The 21,418-nt window shown below is 35.2% G+C and overlaps 2 protein-coding genes across 2 annotated transcripts; one reads left to right on the forward strand and one right to left on the reverse strand.

Annotated features, from left to right (window-relative positions):
* Nucleotides 1-697: 697 nt before the first annotated feature.
* On the reverse strand, nucleotides 698-6,952 carry LOC123657924. The gene is made up of 5 exons (XM_045593410.1): nucleotides 6,857-6,952; nucleotides 6,112-6,318; nucleotides 2,211-2,351; nucleotides 1,651-1,749; nucleotides 698-921 (listed from the first exon to the last, which is right to left on the reverse strand). The coding sequence occupies exons 1-5, from the start codon at nucleotides 6,917-6,919 to the stop codon at nucleotides 724-726; spliced, it is 708 nt and encodes a 235-aa protein (XP_045449366.1). The 5' UTR covers nucleotides 6,920-6,952; the 3' UTR covers nucleotides 698-723.
* Nucleotides 6,953-8,880: 1,928 nt separating this feature from the next.
* Nucleotides 8,881-21,352, forward strand: LOC123657959 (chorion peroxidase). The gene is made up of 15 exons (XM_045593439.1): nucleotides 8,881-9,007; nucleotides 9,470-9,640; nucleotides 10,265-10,431; nucleotides 11,271-11,409; nucleotides 11,706-11,852; nucleotides 12,659-12,832; nucleotides 13,682-13,875; nucleotides 14,448-14,634; nucleotides 15,315-15,512; nucleotides 17,403-17,547; nucleotides 18,304-18,463; nucleotides 18,861-19,019; nucleotides 19,488-19,692; nucleotides 20,402-20,516; nucleotides 21,283-21,352. Exons 1-15 carry the CDS (start codon nucleotides 8,881-8,883, stop codon nucleotides 21,350-21,352), a joined length of 2,358 nt encoding a protein of 785 aa, XP_045449395.1.
* The last annotated feature ends 66 nt before the right edge of the window (nucleotides 21,353-21,418 follow it).

Raw genomic sequence — 21,418 nt, forward strand, 5'->3', positions numbered from 1 at the left:
AACTCACAAATTACTAATCAAATCTCAATTAAATTTGAATGGGACCACGTGACAAATAGTAGCTTTTAATTTATATAAGAAACGTCAAAATCGGTGCACCCAGTAAAAAGTTATGAGGTATAATACAACGTAAGGTGACGAAAATAATGTCAAGTAAATACGCGTTATCAAAGATTAATCAAAAAGTAGTTATCAGATCTCGATAAAATTTATATGTGACCACATGATAAACATCAGCTTTCGATTAAAGTAAAAATTATCAAAATCGATACACCCAGTAAAAAGTTATTGCGGATTTTCAAGAGTTTCTCTCGATTTCTCTGGGATCCCATCATCAGATCCTGGTTTCCTTATCATGGTACCAAACTAGGGATATCCCCTTTCCAACAAAAAAAGAATTATCAAAATCGGTACACCCAGTAGAAAGTTATGTGGTATAATACAACGTAGGTCGACGAAAAAAGCGTCAAGTAAAAACGCATTATTAGATATAATTCGAAAAGTAGTTGTTAGATCTCGAATAAATTTAAATGGGACCAATCGGCACACACCACCTTTCGATTAAAACAAAATTTGTCGAAATCGGTCTACCTGGTCAAAAGTTCTGATGTAACATACATAAAAAAAAAAAAAAAAAAAAAAAAAAAAATACAGTCGAATTGAGAACCTCCTCCTTTTTTGGAAGTCGGTTAAAAAGTAAATATCAAAACAATTTAATCACAATTAACTCCGTATACTATAACAACGTTTCAAGTTCACCATGACAGACCGAACATCGTCTATATAATTAGATAAGGCTTTCTTCAAGCAACCTTCACAATTAGTAAGCGACGACACAATCTGCGAGTGAAGGTCGGACATGGACTGGAGTTTTAGAAGTATTAGACGCTGGAACGTTACATGGTAGTTGTCGTTTTGTATCTGAAATTGATATTAAATTACTGTTAAAATTTTAAAGGCAAATCAGAAAGATGTTTTCTTATAATTTCATTGATACAATTAAATTATGATTTGTTAAATAATTCTATTTGTAAAACAGACAAACATTTTTAGCTTTATATAAAAACATATTTCCTTATATATAGTAATAGCAACGTTTATATTTCACTTTGCTAAACTCAAGAGATTTGCCACTGTTCCGAATTACAGCGCCGCCAGTAATTCGTTTCGTCGGTTGCTTCAATAGTTTAGATTAATAATTTATTTTTTAAGTTACATCATCTATCACTAAATCATTGAGTCAAAGATAACATTAGCTCGCACAAAAATTAATTGTAAAAATTGTAATAAAACCGTATAAGAAGAAATTTTTGGGTTTAAATTAAGCCCCGGGGTGTCGTTGAAGACAGCCACTATAATTTTATATAAGGAAATACAAGCAGTAAATACACAAGAACAAGGAAGCAATTATGTTCCTGGTCAAAGAAATGAGAGAGATGTGTTTGTAAGAGAAAGAAAGAGAAAGAGAATATTGTGAATTTCAGGATACGTCCTGAATAAAAAAAGTGTGTGTGTACTTGGCTAGCTAACTTCAGGGTGTCGGTTTATTGTGACGGTGTGCGCGCGCATCTTAAAAATTTACTCTGATCATTTTTCCCTAACGTGCCAAAACAAGTATAACTTTAAAAATAACTTAATCAAGATACTTACATATTCAACCAAGCACACGCCAGCTGCCGTTTTGTTGTCCGGGTAGTTTGAGTTACATTGGTTTTGTAAATATTTGTAGCTCTTACGCCACTTTTTGATCTGAAAATTGATAAACGTCTTTATAACTCAACTTGTATCTGAGAAAATAAAAAAAAAAAACGACCTAGACATGCTTTAGACCACACGACTGAAGTAAAACTTCTTTAGCTCCACCTTGCTTACATCTCCCTCTCAATTTCCGTTCGCCTTGCATGATCACACTTTTCGTAACGCTGTCGTCACGCATTCACCAACTTACTCCCCAAATCAAGCGTGAATTCGTTGCGTCAGCTAGTTATTATAGTGATAATATTTACGTATCATACCTCTTTTTTTGTCACTAGGTCGGCAAACAAGCGTACGGCTCACCTGATGGTAAGCGATTACCGTAGCTTATAGACACCTGCAACACCAGAAGCATCGCAAGCGCGTTGCCGACCCAATCCCCAATCCCCCCAGGAGCTCTGGTCACCTTACTCACCAACAGGAACACAATACTGCTTGAAAGCAGTATTATTTACCTCTCTCTCTGTCTGGAAAACCGCTCTTCGTTTGCTCCTTTCCTCCGCATTCGCGACCTTCAGACATTGGCTCTCACCGCCATAATAAGCCCTTTCAGCTTTGTTTATCTCTTCTTTGTGAACTTCTATACACTCCCTCCACTAGAACAAAGTTTATTTTACAATACAGTTAAATAATAATATATATATACAATATAGCTCCTGGGGTGGATTGGGGATTGGGTCGGCAACGCGCTTGCGATGCTTCTGGTGTTGTAGGCGTCTATAAGCTACGGTAATCGCTTACCATCAGGTGAGCCGTACGCTTGTTTGCCGACCTAGTGACATAAAAAAAAAAAAAAAAAAAACTTCTAATTCGCAGTGCTGAAGTGTTGTGAATTAAGCAAGAATACACGAAACAGAGGAAGGTCTTAGCAATGCAGCTCAGCGGTTATTCCCTATTCTAATTCTAGATTACAGTTGAACCTTATATAGCAAGGGAAAGAAATATCTCTTGATATTTATTCAAATCTATTATCATAAACATTTATACATATACTTACGCTTCAGCCTGTAATATCCCACTACTGGGCAAAGGCCACTTTCCCCGTGTAGGAGAAGGATTAGAGCTTAATCCACCACGCCGCTCCAATGCGGGTTGGAGGATATATTCCATACTATGAGTAACGATCGCTAGCAGGTGTACATGATAACAACCGGGACCGACGGCTTAACGTGCTCTCCGAGGCACGGTGGGGAGACCCACAAGAACTACACAAACACCCAGACCATGGCAAACAAATGTTTGTCACGTACGAGGATTGAACCCGCAACAGGTACAATCCATGGCTATGTACCAATAATTGTGTTTGCTCGCAAACGAAAAAAAAACCGACTTCAATTACATCGAAGAGTAATACAACGTAGATCGACGAAAAAATAGTAATACTTTGTTCGTATTCCATATAACGCGACATTCTAAAATTGTAGAATTATATAATGTTCTACTGTTATTTCTAACATTTTGTTAGCGATTGTAGGCAGAAATTTCATAAAAGGCCCGTCGTCGATTCGCGCGAAGCGCTGACATCGCTTATTACGGCGGGTTTTTTAGTTGAAGCGGATTTATATTGAATTACGGTTTATGTCTTTTTTATTAAAAATATGTAATGTTCATGTTTTCACACAGCTCCGATGCACGACTGGAGTTTACCCCTTCAGATCAACTGTCTAAATAGGCACAAAAAGGCTTACTAGTCTAAGAAATATATTATTACTATATCAAATTGTAAATAAATGAATGCAATAACGCCATCTATCGGAACCTAATTGCGTTATTAGAAAACGTCTGAACGCCATCTCTAACAAGGTCATTCGTTCAGTAGATTTTACTGTTCAATTTTTTCATTCCGGGGCCTTAAATGAAAATCGATTCTTAAGGAGAAAACTCCAAAAACAGTCAAGTAAATACGCCATATCAGATATAGCTCAAAAAGTTCGAGTCAAATCTCAATTATATTTAAATGGGACCACATGACAAGCACCACCTATCGATTAAAAAAAGAATCATCGATATCGGTCCACCCAGTAAAATAGTAATGAGGTTAATATAACGTTGGTCGACGTAAAATAGCCAAGTAAATACCCAGTATTAGCGATAACTCAAAAATTAAAAGCTCAAATATATTTATAACGAATAAACTGCTACTCTCTACTCTAGTGGAATATTGTAATTTGATCGATAGTGAACGAAGTAATTTCATTACATTTTGATAGATGGCGTTGTGGCAAAGTATTGAACATGACCACAGTCGTCTTAACATCGTCATGTAAATACGTGTCATCAAAGATTACTCAAAAATTGCTCATTATATCTCAATCATATTTAAAACGGACGACATGACAAGTATTAGCTTTTGATTTATACAAAAAAGATCAAAATCAGTGCACCCAGTAAAAAGATATAACGTATAATACAACGTAGGGTGACGAAAAAACCGTCAAGTAAATACGCAATATTAGATATAACTCACAAATTACTAATCAAATCTCAATTAAATTTGAATGGGACCACGTGACAAATAGTAGCTTTTAATTTATATAAGAAACGTCAAAATCGGTGCACCCAGTAAAAAGTTATGAGGTATAATACAACGTAAGGTGACGAAAATAATGTCAAGTAAATACGCGTTATCAAAGATTAATCAAAAAGTAGTTATCAGATCTCGATAAAATTTATATGTGACCACATGATAAACATCAGCTTTCGATTAAAGTAAAAATTATCAAAATCGATACACCCAGTAAAAAGTTATTGCGGATTTTCAAGAGTTTCTCTCGATTTCTCTGGGATCCCATCATCAGATCCTGGTTTCCTTATCATGGTACCAAACTAGGGATATCCCCTTTCCAACAAAAAAAGAATTATCAAAATCGGTACACCCAGTAGAAAGTTATGTGGTATAATACAACGTAGGTCGACGAAAAAAGCGTCAAGTAAAAACGCATTATTAGATATAATTCGAAAAGTAGTTGTTAGATCTCGAATAAATTTAAATGGGACCAATCGGCACACACCACCTTTCGATTAAAACAAAATTTGTCGAAATCGGTCTACCTGGTCAAAAGTTCTGATGTAACATACATAAAAAAAAAAAAAAAAAAAAAATACAGTCGAATTGAGAACCTCCTCCTTTTTTGGAAGTCGGTTAAAAAATAATAAGTAAACAAATAATTTCGTTTCAGTTTTTTACTGGATAATTACTGTTGTTTGAGCCTACGGCTTACGTCATATCACTTCAGCCTGATACAGTCTACTACTGAACATAGGCATCCACAAGTTCGCGACAAAAATGGCGTGAACTCATGTGTTTTGCCCATAGTCACCACGCTGGGCAGGCGGGTTGGTGACCTCAGGACTGGCTTTGTTGCACCGAAGACGCTGCTGCCCGTCTTCGGCCTGTGTATTTCAAAGCCAGCAGCTAGATGGTTATCCCGCCATCATCGGCTTTATAAGTTTCAAGGTGGTAGTGGAACTGTGTTATCCCTTAGTCGCCTCTTACGACACCCACGGGAAGAGAGGGGATGGCTATATTCTTAATGCCGTAACCACACAGATAATATATCGTATATCATTAAATGTAAATGTAAGTAAATACGTCATATCATGAAATTTTAAAAGACTATCTATAGAGATTGCTATTTTCTTTATTTTTTAACCGACTTCCAAAAAAGGAGGAGGTTCTCAATTCGACTGTATTTTTGTCTTTTTTTTTATGTATGTTACATCAGAACTTTTAACCGGGTGGACCGATTTCGACATTTTTTTTTTAATCGAAAGGTAGTGTGTGTCAATTGGTCCCACTTAAATTTATTTGAGATCTAACAACTAGGTTTCGAGTTATGTCTAATATTGCGTTTTTACTTGACGCTTTTTTCGTCGACCTACGTTATATTATACCGCATAACTTTCTACTGGATATACCGATTTGGATAATTCTTGTTTTGTTAGAAAAGGGATATTCCTAGTTTGGTACTTTGATAAGGAAACCAGGATCTGATGATGAAATCCAAGAGAAATCGAGGGAAACTCTCGAAAATCTGCAATAACTTTTTACTGGGTGTACCGATTTTGATAATTTTTAATTTAATCGAAATCTGGTGTTTATCATGTGGTCACATATAAATTTATCGAGATCTGATAACTACTTTTTGAGTAATCTTTGATAACGCGTAGTTATTTGACTATTTTTTCGTCGATCTACGTTGTATTCCTCGTCGATGTAATTGAAGTCGGTTTTTTTTTTCGTTTGCGAGCAAACACAATTATACTAGTTTTATATTTCACCTGGTTGCTACGATATTGGTAAACACGTGAGGTAAGCTATTTTTATTCAACAGAATTAAGCTGAAGTCAATAAACCTTGGAATTAGTATCGATCATGATGCTATGTTCCTTGTGCCTCGTCATCTCCAACCGATAGTGGGCGGTGAGGTTCACTAACTGGATCTGGTAATCATCGCTCCAAGTCTTCAATATGCTCCTGTCACTTTTGTCCAGATTATGAGATGCGTTGATATAGGATTCATAAACGTGTAATAGTACTTCGGTGTCATTGCTGTCCGTTGTCTTAAAACAAATTGTTCAATTAATTTATTTCGAGTAGGCTTGATGAAGAGCTTAATGTATGAGTGCAGTTCTTAATGTGCATTACACATATATTAAAAGAAGGATTTTCAATATAAACTCTCAGTTTACTTATTGTTAAATTACATATGCGAATACCTAAGCCTATATAAGAATCACAATTGATATACAACATTAAGTTGGAAGGACAATTTCATAATTTCTAATGTTTATATTATGTACAATTTATGGCAAAGAAATCGATGATCTTGTCAACATACACATTAATAATTAATTAACTGTGATAGAATGGAACGTATAAATATACTAAACTTTATTAAAAACGTCCCGAACGAGAACTCGAATTCAAAACTTATAAATGTTAAAAAAAAATTATATTGAATATTTAATTGTGATCTTAAGTTATATAGGAACAACAATGAAGCACAAGTGTATTGCATACAAAAATAATTACAAAACATTGTCTGGTCAGTAATAAATAAAATAAACCATTGTTAGAAAATATTAAAATTAATACTACCTCGGATTTAAAACCCCTGAACAGTGTTAAAATAAAAAATATATAATAAATAGTTAACTCCATTTAAGTAGATCTCATATGCACTTGTCACTTGTAATATGTAATTGATAATTATGACATCATTAGAAATGTTTGAACTGTAAAGTCAAGAGCGAAGCACCGATAGTAAACCAGTTACAATTTCCTATTCTGTAAAATGTGCCTTTTATAAATCTGCAAAAAATCAATATAAATACAAAAAAGGTTTATTCAAATCGGCTTCTAAAGTACCTCCGATTCGTTGTTTACAAAATAAAATTTTAATTATAGATAATAGTGAAACTATCGCCGGTTCGGAATGTAGATTCCGAAAAGAAGAATCGGCAAGAAACTCCGCAGTTAGTCGTTTAAAAATACACTGTGTGTTTAATACAAAATTGGTAATATCTTGCATGAAATACAGCGTCACTAAGTGCACAGATCTTAATCATTTTTATGGATTGTATACTAATGTGTACTTTACAAAAAAAAGTAATAAATAGCAACTAAAGTTAATAACTGTAATAGGCTATTAGTCTAAGGTAACGTTAGGGAGCATGATAGAAACGGAAGATGCCAGAATACCCTCTTCTAAAAAGTAAGCCAGACGGAAAGAGTTACAGCAGACTTTGGTCTGCCTTTTGGGTTGGATGGTAACGTGGCCTGGATAAGCACCTGGAAACGATTGGAGCGAAGAGTCAAAGAGATATCAGACTCTAATCGATTTAAAGAAATGAATGAATGGCTTTTGCTCCTTAAATTATTTATAATTGTGTTTGCTCGCAAACGAAAAAAACCAACTTCAATTACATCGACAAGTAATACAACGTAAGTAGACCAAAAAAAAAAAAACAACAAACGCACTAGTCGTCACTACGACTTTCGAGGGTTTACCTCGATTGCTCTAAAATTTCATCATCAGATCCTGGTTTCTTTATCATGGTACTACACTTGGAATATCCCCATTCCAACAAAAAAAGAATTATCACAATCGCTTCATAAATAACAAAGTTATTCCCGAACATACATAATATATATATATATGTATATATATATATATATATATCCTCCTTTTTTGAAGTCGGTTAAATTAATTAAAAAATGTATCTGATAGCAATAATACTTTATTAGAAAGCTTGTTTTTCTGTCGGTTATTTTATTTAGTGCGATAACCTTTGACACTGCAATAGATATGCTGGTTTTAATGGATTTATTTGCCATCAGACCCAATTACTACACAATTAATACAAATACAATCAAATGAGAATTCATTCAAGGATGGCAATGAAGTCCATTGGCCACGGCCATCAGTTTACTTAAGCAGTAATATAAAAAAATAATAATATTAGACTAAACATATTTAAAAAAAATTTAACAGTTAATTCAATTTTCCGTAAAGTGGCAAACTTTTTTAATACCTTACAAGACACACTTCTATCAAAACACTAGCTGACCCGCAAACGTTGTATTGACCTATATATTATTAACCCGCAATCCCCCCCCCTTTATAACTTAGGGGGTATGGAAAATAGATGTTGGCTGACTCTCAGACCTACCCGACATGCACACAAAATTTCATAAAAATCAATCCAGCCGTTTCGGAGGAGTATTGTAACTAGCATTGTGACAAGATAATTTTATATATAAGAAGATTAGGAAAACTTAAAAAAAATATTTAAAAAGAATTGATATTTATTTTTAAAATAGATTTTTATTTTTAAAAAATATGAAAATGGTAAAGTCGTTCTTAAGTTATGGGCTCAAATTATAGCATTGACGAGGGAAATATGGATTCCTTTTTTGGTTCAACGACATAGCCATACTTATTACACTAATTTAACGGATTTTTACGTTACCATCAATAAAAATATCAAACTACCCACATATTACATAATTTATTACACAGTACTAAAACTCGGTCATTTTAACCTTAGTGCCGCGGCAGTACACTCGTAATAGCAGCATGTGAACTAAAAATTATATACAAATTAATATAATACCTAAAAATGGCTATATTACGGCTAGTAATGAAATTATCCGTGTGTATGTTTGTGTGGAACATCGGCAATGTCGTGTATGAAGCTCAGGGGAAGGGTATGACCGGTCATCACTATACACCGCGTGCTGAAAATGGTATGATTTTTTATTACTAGATACCCTGCATTGTTTTACCCGTGTTTTGTTACTTAAACAATTGGTAGATATTTTAGACTCTGATTAAAGTCAGAATACATAGATATGTGACCTCTGTGTCAGCTTTATGTGTTTTAAGGTATTAATTATAATTGAAAAAATGTTTTAAAGTAACGTGGTTTAAACAAGAACTTTAATATGAATTTATATTAATTATTATATACAAATAAGTGGTATATATAATAATACAAAAAAGAATAAAATCGAAGTGTTTGTTAGATTGTAGGTTACTGAGGAATTTTTTAGACTTATAGAACATAACGCTATGACCACTGAGACTCATAATCACGCGAATTATCCAGTATAAATAAAAAATAATCAGAAGACACAATAAATGAATTAATAATCAAAACAACATTTTAATTTAATTTTATATTAATTATAAGTATTCGATTTCCAAAGATCACTCGCACAGCACAGAGCCTCCGTGCGACGTGTGTCCACGAAACGGATTGTGTGTGCCGCACGTGCAGTGCCCCGCACATGTGCGCGGCGGTGCAAATAACCCACAATGTCACTTAGAAGGAACGGAACATGTCGGCGTGTGTTGTACTACTGGTAGGCGACATGCAGGTAATATTAAATTAATTTCACGCCTCTCTAAGACTCAACAGCTCCAAATAGGATTTATACCGATTTGAACCGATTTTGATGATTCTTTTTTTGTTGGAAAGGAGATACCAGGGGTGGTTCCATGATAAGGAAACCAGGATCTGACGATGGAATCCTAGAGAAATCGAGGGAACATTCGAAAATTATAGTGATGACCAGTGCTTTTGTTAATTTTTATCGTCTACTTACCTTGTTTTACTTGTCGATGTAATCGAAGTCGTTTTTTTTCGTTTGCTAGCAAACACAATTATTTTATGTATTTTGTGCCAGAAGTTTTGACTGGGTGGAGCGATTTTAATGATTTTTTTTTCTAATCGAAAGAGTGTGCGTGTCATGTGGTCATATATAACAAAAAAATCCGCGACATAATAGAACCCGTGACTGCCAATGCAACGGCCAGTCTTTGGCCGACAGATTTACAGTGTTGATGTTTTCCTGGTTGTCACATTCAATAAATACAGACACAACTATAGACACACATTCGACCCAAAAAGGTTTTTTTGGAGCTTTGTTAGCTTGGAGTCGGAAGTATTGATATTAATTATAAGTTCTTAATTTCTTTAATACGTTATCCTTCTATTTCAGCGGAATCAGATCGCAAGGTCAGATCTTCAATAAACGCAGATGACGTGAAGGCAGTTCATGATCAATCACAGCAACGCTTGGAAACCTTGCTGGCGCGAGCGGGTGCACAGAAGGACTTACACTACGCTACCGTGAACACGTCTGATCCCAGTTACGGCCATCATTTGGTAAGACATTACTGATGTAACTTTAAGTAACACCATCCTTTCTTTACTAAATAAAAGGGTTTTAACAGTGACACAATTAAGGCTTTACTTTGTTCTTACTATTAATTAAGGGAAATTATAATTTTAAGCTCAACGTTTCTTGTAAACAAAAATAATTTAGAAATATGTTATTCAAACAGACATATTCTGAATATTAAGCCTCCTTCGCATAGGTCTCTTTCCCTATGTAGGAGAAGGATCAGAGCTTAATTCACCACGCTGCTCCAATACGGGTTGGCGGATATATTCCCTACTATGAGTAATGATCGCTATCAAGATGTACATGACAACAGCAAGATAGATCCTGTTCAAAATCTGGAACAGCCCGTCTAAAGAAGTACCTCAATCTTAAAGAAGGTCACACCAAAATAACCTCTTAAGTAGTATTACGTTCCGGTGGTAAGTAAGGTGGCCAGAGCTCACAGAGAGTGTTAGTTGAGGGTTCATTGGGGGGTAGGGTCAGCAACGCACTTGCGATGCTTCTGGTGTAGGTGTCTATGATCTATGGTAACCGCTTGCCATCGGGTGAGCCGGTTGCTTGTTTGCCGACCTTGTCTTTAAAAAAAAAAAGATAAAAAGGTGTGTATGTACTTATGTACGCACGTAAGAAGTTATACTTCATTGGTTAGATAACTTCACATTGATAACCATGCTGCGTTCCTCTTTGTTGACTTACTAACTTCTGGGTGTAAATTTTTTTGTGACGGCGTGTGTGCACATTGTAAAAAATTACCCTCATAATTTATCCTAAAGCGAAAAAAGAAGCATAACTTAAAAATATATATATTAATCTGTTGCAGTCCGTGGTGACATACGACAGCAGAGTTCAGACGTTGGGTCAAGGAGCCCTGCTCAATTTGTTCGCTGCTGAGGAGTTCAAAGCAAGAAGCGTGATAGCCGATGAGGACTTAGAATTCGATTTTACTGATCATACAGGTGGTAAATCCGGTTTTCACTTAATGTATTGTTGTATTCGTAATATATAATTGTATTTGTTTCTTTTATACAAGAAATGGTAATTGGAGACATTTTTGTTTAAGGCTTTATGTAAGTTCTTTGTATTAAAGACGATAAAATTTTACTCATTCTAACTTGTATTAATGGGGCTGGCATGTCTGTGTAGACAAAAGTCCCTAAAAAAAATTAAAAAAAAAAACTTGTATTACAGACTTTATATTCATTGTTTTTTTATGATTCTTAAAACCGATTTTAATTGTTATCTTCAAATGTTTCAGGCCCATTTTGCCCTCCTCAACCGTTATGTCCCAATAAGCCATTTCGTTATAGAAAAGTAGGAGGTGAATGCAACAATCAAAAGAACCCAGACTGGGGTGCCATTAATACTGGCTACGAGAGGTTGCTGCCACCAGATTATAGCGATGGTTTGACCTTTTTTTTATATCACTAGATCGGCAAACAAGCGTACGGCTCACTTTATGGTAAGACATTACCGTAGCTTATAGACGCCAGCAACACCAGAGGCATCGCAAGCGCGTTGCCGACCCAATCCCCAATCCCCCCCAGGAGCTCTGGTCACCTTACTCACCAACAGGAAGACAATACTGCTTTAAACAGTATTATTTAGCTGTGATCTTCTGTAAGGTCGAGGTACTACCCCAGTCGGGCTACTCCAGACTTTGAGCAGGAAATTCCTGCTGTGCCCTACCTCAGTTACTCAGTCTTACTACTAATATTAACTAACGCTAAAATGTGTATTTTAAAATGAAAAAAAAAAACTAACCGCAAAATTGTTATAATAATAACCTCATAATATATCACGCTTTTCCCTAAATTATTATGGACAAGAAAGGAAACTAGTAACTTATGGCTCTTTTCTGCTGTGCAGCCATCAGACAGATACAGATACATTTTTCATTTTCGCCACCAAACTCATGACTATGTTGTACCATAGTAACCATTTTACTGATGTTACCTACTGTTAAATAAATAAGTAAATAAACTTAATTTGTCGGATATTCTTATTCACAATGTGAAACAAAATTTGTAGATTAATACATGTGACCCTATAAATCCTATTTTACCTTATACTAAAAACATATCAACAACAAATGTTTTAGATAAACTTCATCCAACAATCAGTGAAACACCAACCAACCAATCAGTAATAGATGTCCATGTTTGAATAATAAAGCCTTAAAGTCGTATATCAGATTTAAAAATGTTTTAGGTATTTGGGAAATGCGTAAATCGGTAACCAAGCTGCCACTGCCTAGTGCAAGATCAGTCAGTAGCGCAGTAATCGCTGAAGGCAATCGTCCCAGTGGTACCCTTAACATGATGTTCATGCAGTTCGGGCAGTTTCTTACACACGATATTAGCACTGGTGTCGTGGTTACTTTGGGTAAGTAGATTAAATCAAATTTTAATAAAATTAATAGAGAGATATGACACATTTCGTATTTTTAAAATCACAATTCCTAGGCTAGTGGGGCAGTTGGCTAGTTTGTGTTTTCTGCTCCAGAGTTAATTGTTTAATTTTGGTTTCTAGTTTGTGTTTACGTTCACTAATAAACTATAATATATATATATATATATATATATATATATATATATATATATATATATATATATATATATATATATATATATATATATATAATCGGCTATATTAATCTATATTAATCGGCTGTTACTTAAAATATAGACCTTACTTTAAATGCTTATATAATTGTGTTTGCTCACAAACGAAAAAAACCGACTTCGAAAATCAACAAACGCACTAGTCGTCACTACGATTTTCGAGGGTTCCTCTCGATTTCTCTACGTTTCCATCATCGGATCCTGGTTTCCTTATCATATTATTATCCTTTCAAACAAAAAAAGAATTATCAAAATCGGTTCATAAACGACAAAGATATTCCCGAACATGCATAAAAAATATATATATAGGTCGAACTGAGTAACCTCCTCCTTTTTAAAGTCGGTTAAAAAAAACCTAAAGACCTTTTACTCGTAGGACTTAATCCATATAGAAAAAGAAATCTTTTTAATTGTTTGAATCTAAACTTTCTTGTTAATGTTAAGAATGTCTTTCCATATTCACTAATGGACATATCTAAAATTTGTAACTGTTGAAGACATACGTCTTAACTCACTTATTAGTTAACTCACAATTTTCGACGATCACAATTTGGTTGATAATAATCCTATTATATTTCAAAAAATTAAAAGACCACTTCAAATTATACAGATAACGGTGATCCAATCTCCTGCTGTTTTGAAAATGGGAAGCCACTTCCGATTCAGTTACAACACTGGGCATGCGCTCCAATAGTCATGGACCCAAAAGATGTATTTTACAGCCAGTTCGGAATGCAATGCCTTAATTTCGTCAGAACACAGCTTGCACCGCGAAGTGACTGCACGGTTGGATATGCAAAGCAGGTTTGTCTCATCTCATGTGTATCTTTTATTCTCATGCAAGCCCTACTTAGACCACTACAAAGGTTACTTGTACATTAAAAAATATTGCAACAATTTTAATGTCAGGCGCTTTTTAACTAACTCCAAAAAGGAGGAGTAAATGTACTGGTAGATGTTAAATTAAGTAAGTTATTTTGTGGTTTGAGAATAAACAAAATTATTATCTTCTAAAAACAAAAAATTCATTAATATGGCCTAAAATTATTTCTTAATATCTTCATAACTGCTAAACTATATTAGGCTTTGAAATACACAGGCCGAAGACGGGCAGCAGCGTCTTCGGTGCGACAAAGCCAGCCTTCACCACTTTGGTCACCAACCCGCTTGCCAAGCGTGGTGACTATGGGCAAAACACATGAGTTCACGCTATTTTTAGCGTAAACTTGTGGAAGTCTATGTCCAGTAGTGGACTGTAAAGGCTGTAATGATGAAACTATATTCACACTTATATATTAACTAGTTTTTTTCTTGACAAATCCGTTGTTCGGGTACGTTACTATTTTCGATAACTTCAGAATTATGTTTTATATCAGATGAATGGCGCAACACACTACATCGATCTTTCACATCTTTATGGTAACGAAGAAGAGAAATTACTTTCCTTACGCGCTCCTGGAGGACAACTCAAGACGTTCAGAGACTTCGGAAGAGAACTACCGCCGTTGACTAAAAGAAGAGAGTGCCTAAATTTGCACGAAGGAGCTGCCTGTTTTGACTCAGGTTTTAACTGCATAAATATGTTACGCGGTATCAACTGCTTTTTTTATCCCACGAGCGTCCAATTTGATCCTGATTGTAAGTGGGTACAGTAGCCTATGTACGCCTGCAGCTCTAGGAACATCACTGACGTAGTGCAGATGCTCTCCAGGAGCTCTGATTACCTTAGTCACTATATCAACGTCTATGTGACCACCTCAACTAAATTGATAACGCTAAGTGCAAAATTAATCATAATTGAAAATACACTCGTATGTTTTATTTTATAGCTTAACTTTATCATTTTTGATAAGTCTTAATTCATTGTTGGTTTATAATTATCATTAGATTTATAATTTTGAAAAAAAAGGAAGCTCATTTTACCAAAAATTGACTTTTTTTGGAAATTAAACAATTTAGCTTTAGATTATTTAGCAGCTACTATATTCTTGAATTAAATTTTGTTATTAAGACAATTTAGTTAAAATTATCAAAACCTTGACCTAAATTACTTTTTCGGAGAAATTTCAATTTTTTCCTTGAACCGTGTTTTTATACCTTCAATACGAAAAATATAATTCATTAAAAAATAATAATTTGTATTGTTATTCTAACTTTAAAACAAAACTTTAGTTTGCGTTTTACTCAAAAAAGGGAAATCATCAAAAACTAGTCCTTAGTATCAGAATTTTGTTATATTCCAGGGGATCATCACGGAAATCAAATAATATCACTGACAGTCCTTCAAACGATCTGGACAAGAGAACACAACAGGATAGCACGAGTTCTTTCGAAAACAAATCCTACTTGGGACGACATCAGGGTATTTTTCGAAACAAGAAGAATATTGCAGGCGGAGTACCAGCACATCGTTTACAGCGAATATCTTCCGTTACTACTAGGTATTGTGAAGTTTTGGAATAAAAAGAGATAGAAAGAGTTTCTCTGTCTCTCAATGTGACAACGCATTGCCTCAGCGTTTTTTTTTTTTGTTCTTAATTCAACTGTTATATTCGTGTGTGAGTTGTGATTATAACTTCAGAACGCTGTCGCTTATAGATGGACAGATTTTTTGAAGTAAATATTTGATTCAGCTCTGATCCTTCTCCTCAATGGTAAATGCGGCCCCAGCAGTGGGATATTAAGCTTTAGCGCTTTCAAGTAAAACTACTTTCGCACGTTTGACTTGGGGAGTAAGTTGGTGAATGCGTGACGAGAGCGTTACGAAAAGTGTGACCTAGCGAGGCGAATGGAAGTTAAGAGGCAGATATAAGTGAGATGGAGCCTAAAGAAGTTTTACTTCAGTCGTGGTCTTAAGGACACTTATATTTTCTTAATTAGTAGTGTAGATTTTACACTTTCTTTGATGTTATACCAATGTTCTTTACTTCAAAGCTTCAGAACCGATAGTTTATTTAGATTAAGATACAATTTTCGTTTGTTCTCAAATGAATTAAAGAAAGTATCAACAGTAGAACTAAAAATTGGAAATGAAATTCTTTTTGGGCTCAAATTTTTTGTATCTCTACTAATATTACAAATGTGAATGTAAGTTTGTTTGTTACGCTTTCACGCAAAAAATACTTAACCGATCATCATGAAACTTTGTACACATGTTCTTGGAGGTTAAATTAGAAGTAACATACTTTGTATAGAAATAAATTCAATGCTAGAGAATTTAAAATAAGTGTCATTGCTGTTTTTTTTTTTTTGTATAATAAGTTAGTTTTCAGATCTTTATTAGGGATGTGTGTAATTAGAACATAGATACTTACGTTAAAGAAAGCCTTCCTCAGCAATCGGCGTTTGTACACGTTTGTCTGTACATTACGAAGTTAAACGTGACAATTACGCCTTAAATCCCAACAATAGGTTTGCCATTACGTTTATCTATCTTTGATAAACTTTTGGCTTATCATTAACTATGATAGACTATACAACATGATAATTTTAAATATTTCTTGAAGTGAATCTTCCTTAGAATTGTTTTGATTTGAAACTCGATGAAACGAAATTACGTCACGATAAAGAAAGAAACATAAATGTATAGAAGGGAATGAGATACTACATTACTGCTCAAAAAACTTAAGCGATGCGTTTTGCATGACCCTTACGACCTTCTTCACCGTAATCATCGTCGATGGAACAAATCGCAATAGCCTACCTTCCTATGACCTTTTAGAAGTTTTACTTCTCATCATCATAATCATCATCATCATCATTATTTCAGCCTATTGCAGTCCACTGCTGGACATAGGCCTCCATAAGTTCGCGCCAAAAATGGCGTGAACTCACGTGTTTTGCCCATAGTCACCACGATGGGCAGGCGTATCGGTGACCGCAGGGCTGGCTTTGTTGCACAGAAGACGCTGTTAGAAGTTTTACTTCTGCCGTGTGTGAATTGCACACACTTTTTTGTATAGGTATATTTAGCAATGTTAGCTTTGAAAGATAAATTGTTATCGTGAGCTAATAATAGGCTAAAATAGGAATAATCAGTTATCATCATCATCACTTCAATCTATTGCAGTCCATAGACCTCCTCACGTTCGCGCCAGAATCCCGGTTTTCCGCAATCCTCATCCAGCCTTCTCCATCATTTTTTTTCCGTCCAACCTTTGGTTTCCCTTCAAAACGCATAAATCTTTAGCTTTTTTCGTCCAACCTACATCGGCAATCTTACGTCGGTCCAACGGAAAGAAATAATTTCGAATAAAATTTCATTCTCATTTCTGCAAGAGTATGCTAGTAAATTACTTGAAGAATATTTGATTTACAAAATTGGTTTTTAGGTCCTAAAATTATGATGATGTTCGGGCTGCTACCTACTCCAGGTTATTCTTCTTCATACGATCCCAATGTTAACCCATCATTGACCGCGGAGTTCGCGAGTGCGGCGATGAGGTTCGGACACTCCACTGTCGACGGCCAACTGACGTGAGAATTCTTAATGATAATCAGCATGTATATAAGCACTTTATTAAGGTTAGATTAAATGGTATCTCAAGCGGAAGATATCATCATCATCATCATCATCATCATCATCATCATCATTCCAGCTTATTTCAGTCCACTCCTGGACATAGGCCTCCACAAGTTTGCGCCAAAAATGCGTGAACTCATGTGTGTTGCCTATAGTCACCGCGCTGGGCAGGCGGGTTGGTGACCGCAGGGCTGGCTTTGTCACACCGAAGACGCTGCTGACCGTCTTCGGCCTGTGTGTTTCAAAGCCAGCGGTTAGATGGCTATCCCGCCATCGGTGGGCTTCTTAAGTTCCAAGGTGGTAGTGGAACTTCGTTATCCCTTAGTCGCCTCTTACGATACCCACGGGAAGAGAGGGGGTGGCAATATTCTTTGGTGCCTTAGCCGCACAGCACACAGCGGAAGATAGTGAACCGTTAACCTGAACCTTACCCATAAATAAACATTTTAAACTAAACTATGAACTTCTAGTTTCAAATTCTGTTTTGTGTAAAAACTGTGTACGGTCACTGTCGTTGGTCTGCGTTGTTGTACAAAAAATAATAAAACATACATACATTTAGGTATTTAAAATTTTTCGTTGGTGAAATTCGTAAGCACTGAATTTTTGACTTCACACCAGTACTATCACGTATGCCTGCAGTAATAAATATAAAAAAAGTATAATAGATTAACAAATTAAGACCTAAAATATATATAATTTCGTTTCAGAGTCCTTAGTCCCAAACATAAAAGAATATACGAGTCAATATTTATACCAGAAGTCATGTTCCAGCCTTCGAGGTTGCGTTTAAAGCCTTTCTTAGACAGATTGCTCATTGGTATGTCCTGGCAGCCTATGCAGTCGGTTGACCCATTTGTTAGTGAATCTGTAAGTATTGTGACACATGATGTATAATTTTTACAAAAATGATGCCTATTACTAAGAATCTTTATAAATAAGCAAGTCCATCTAAGCGGTTATCATAGCCTACACACGCCTGCAACACCAGAAGCATCGCAAGCGTGTTGCCGACATTCCCCAAGAGCTCTACCTACTTTACTCGCCACAGAAACACAATACTATTTGAGGGCTATTATTTAGCTGAGATCTTCTGTAAGCTTAAAGTACTTGCCTAGTTGGACTGTTCTAGATTCTGTTCTTCTGTCTGCCTGTACATTATAATATCTTTAAATGCTACAAACTAAATTAGGACCACTCTCACGGACCTTTGATTCGGTTAACATTCTACTACCGCAGTATCAGTCGCTACTTATTTATTTTCCAGCTATCACGCTACATGTTCCATGGCGGGAATCCGTTTGGTCTAGACCTCGCAGCCATCAACATCCAACGCGGCAGAGACTATGGCATTCGTTCATACAACGCGTACAGAAAGTTGATTGGACTCGCACCATTCACTCATTTTCAGCAATTCCCTCAAAATGTAAGTTGATTTGTAATATTTGATTATGTATCCGAAAGTATTGAATGATAGCGTACATTTTATATGGAGAGGTGTAGGTTAAAATATGAAGAAAGGATTATTTATTTATATGTATAGCTTTGAAAATGTATTTTTTCCTGAGTGATATCATACTATCACGGTAGGTATTGTGAGTACATCAGTAACTAAGCCAAAATGGTTAAGCATAAAATCTTTTTCTTTATATTAGTACAAAGATCCTGACCTGTTCAGCTGTCGTGGTATTTACAAGCAGTTGTATATATTGTACTATCAGCATTTTTAAACTATCATTTAATATTCACAAAGAAACCATCACGAAACTGCATATTTATGCAGTTTCTAATGTAGGTACTTTTTCGATATTTTTCATGCTTTAATTTTTCTTCATTCGTTTTGATCCTTAAATAATTCACAATTGCTATAACCTAACTATATTCCTTTCCCCAGGTTGCCCAAAGATTATCCTCAGTATATGCAAGTCCTGAAGATATAGACCTATGGGTGGGAGGACTGCTTGAAGAGCCAGTGGAAGGTGGAGTGGTTGGTCCGACGTTTGCGAACATTATAGCCGAGCAGTTTGCGCGTTTGAAGAACGGAGATCGTTATTTCTATGATAATGGACCTGATGTCAATCCGGGAGCATTAACACCAAGTAAGGGAAACATTTTGAGTTTAAATTATCTTAGATATTTGAAGGTTTAAATGCTGTGCCCATCTGTAATTGCGGGTACACGAACATTTTAACAAAATGTACGTACGCTAGATAGTTTGCTGTGTACCTTGCGTTGATGAGCCTTGAATAAATAAATAAATAAATACACAGGCTTTCTACGATCTTATCTCGTAGATAAGGTTTTTGAAGCTTCATTAATTACTTATGGAATGTAAATAAATAATTGTTTGTTCGTAAACGAAAAAAAAAAAACGACTTCAGTTATATCGACAAGTTGTACAACGTAGATAGACGAAAAAATAAAGTATATACGTTTTTGTTGAACATGCATTATAATACCACAGGCGATTTATTATTAGAACCATAGATTGACAATCCCGTGACTGCCTAGTAGAGCTAGTAGATTTTTTTTCGTTTTTTTTTACACATACACTCACACTCATACATGCATACAGAAATTTACTCATACTTTCATTACATTACGTTATTCCACATATAAACCTATTCTCCACATATATACCTTACCTACAGGTTAGTGTACTTACTATGTACATCACACATCCCACTCCTGAACCCCACGCCAGCCCTTGTCAGGGATATGACACGCTTGTAGATAATTCAAAAACACCTTTAAAAAAGTTAACCTTAAGTATTTTATTATTTTTGTTCATTTTGTTTTTGCTAAAAGGTCAACTAACGGAGGTGAAAAAGGTGACTCTATCAAGGATAATATGTGACAACAACGATGGAATCGAACTATTGTTACATACACCGAACGCATTTATGCGATCCGATTTAACATGGTAAGGAATTTATTATACTTGAAAATTACCAAATGTTAGATATCCTTCCCTGTGGAAAAAATCTCATAAAACGTGGACAAATGCAGATGAAATTCTCATGCTGAGCTATGAGAGTTTACGAGATCTCTTCCATAGGGTTCTAAAACAATTTCAATTTCCGTCCATACCATCGTGTGTATAAAGTAAAGAAGGGTGGTAAGAGTGACAGCAATGTGTTACAACTAGAGAACTTTGTGTCTTTCACTTTTAATTAAAAATCGCTCTTTAAGTATCAGTATTTAAACTAAATCAAGGACTCTATTCGCTCTAACGAACCATGCTCCCTACCGCGTTTTATAGCAGATATCTAAGTTATGTTTTTCCGGCAAGCATAAAAATCTTGACGGAAATAGACTTTTGCATCTTCATTTGCATCCACAGTTCACTTAAACCTGCCACAAAAGCTTATAGTAGTTATAACTTTTTAAAGGCCATTAGCAACATTATAACAATTATTATTTGAAATTTTAATAATGAGAAGCAGATAAAGCTTATGTCTGAAATGGATAATGGAGCAGGGAATATATGATTATACTTTATATATTCAATCACAATAACAATATGTTAGGTATCTTCCTTTCTTCTCTGAAAAAGTAATATCATCCCACGTAAGCTAACTAAACATCCAAGAAGATCTAAAAGGGTAGTCAATTATACCCAGGCTCTACCAAAATAAAAAATAAGTATGTTTCGTTTACAATTATGACAATGATCTTTTGTATTTTAGGAACGAGCCAGTGTCGTGCGACAGTCCAGCAATACCGAAGATGGATTTGAGTGCATTTATAGAAATTTAATCGCATTTAAATTTAATGAAACAAACATTCAACTCTACATTTCGTTGTTTACTATCAGGCAAGAAT

Source organism: Melitaea cinxia, chromosome 11 (genome assembly GCF_905220565.1).
Source record: "Melitaea cinxia chromosome 11, ilMelCinx1.1, whole genome shotgun sequence".
NCBI lineage: Eukaryota > Metazoa > Arthropoda > Insecta > Lepidoptera > Nymphalidae > Melitaea > Melitaea cinxia.

What these genes read in the sequence shown, in the direction of transcription:
- LOC123657959 (XM_045593439.1), top strand. Translation starts at nt 8,881, where the DNA reads ATGGCTATATTACGGCTAGTAATGAAATTATCCGTGTGTATGTTTGTG. An exon ending in ATATCTTCCGTTACTACTAG is followed by an intron (nt 15,513 to 17,402) that starts GTATTGTGAAGT and finishes ATTGGTTTTTAG; the next exon opens with GTCCTAAAATTATGATGATG. An exon ending in ACTGTCGACGGCCAACTGAC is followed by an intron (nt 17,548 to 18,303) that starts GTGAGAATTCTT and finishes ATTTCGTTTCAG; the next exon opens with AGTCCTTAGTCCCAAACATA.
- LOC123657924 (XM_045593410.1), bottom strand. Translation starts at nt 6,919, where the DNA reads ATGGAGTTAACTATTTATTATATATTTTTTATTTTAACACTGTTCAGG. An exon ending in TGATCGATACTAATTCCAAG is followed by an intron (nt 2,352 to 6,111) that starts GTTTATTGACTT and finishes ACTTTGTTCTAG; the next exon opens with TGGAGGGAGTGTATAGAAGT. An exon ending in GCGTGTGCTTGGTTGAATAT is followed by an intron (nt 922 to 1,650) that starts GTAAGTATCTTG and finishes TATCAATTTCAG; the next exon opens with ATACAAAACGACAACTACCA.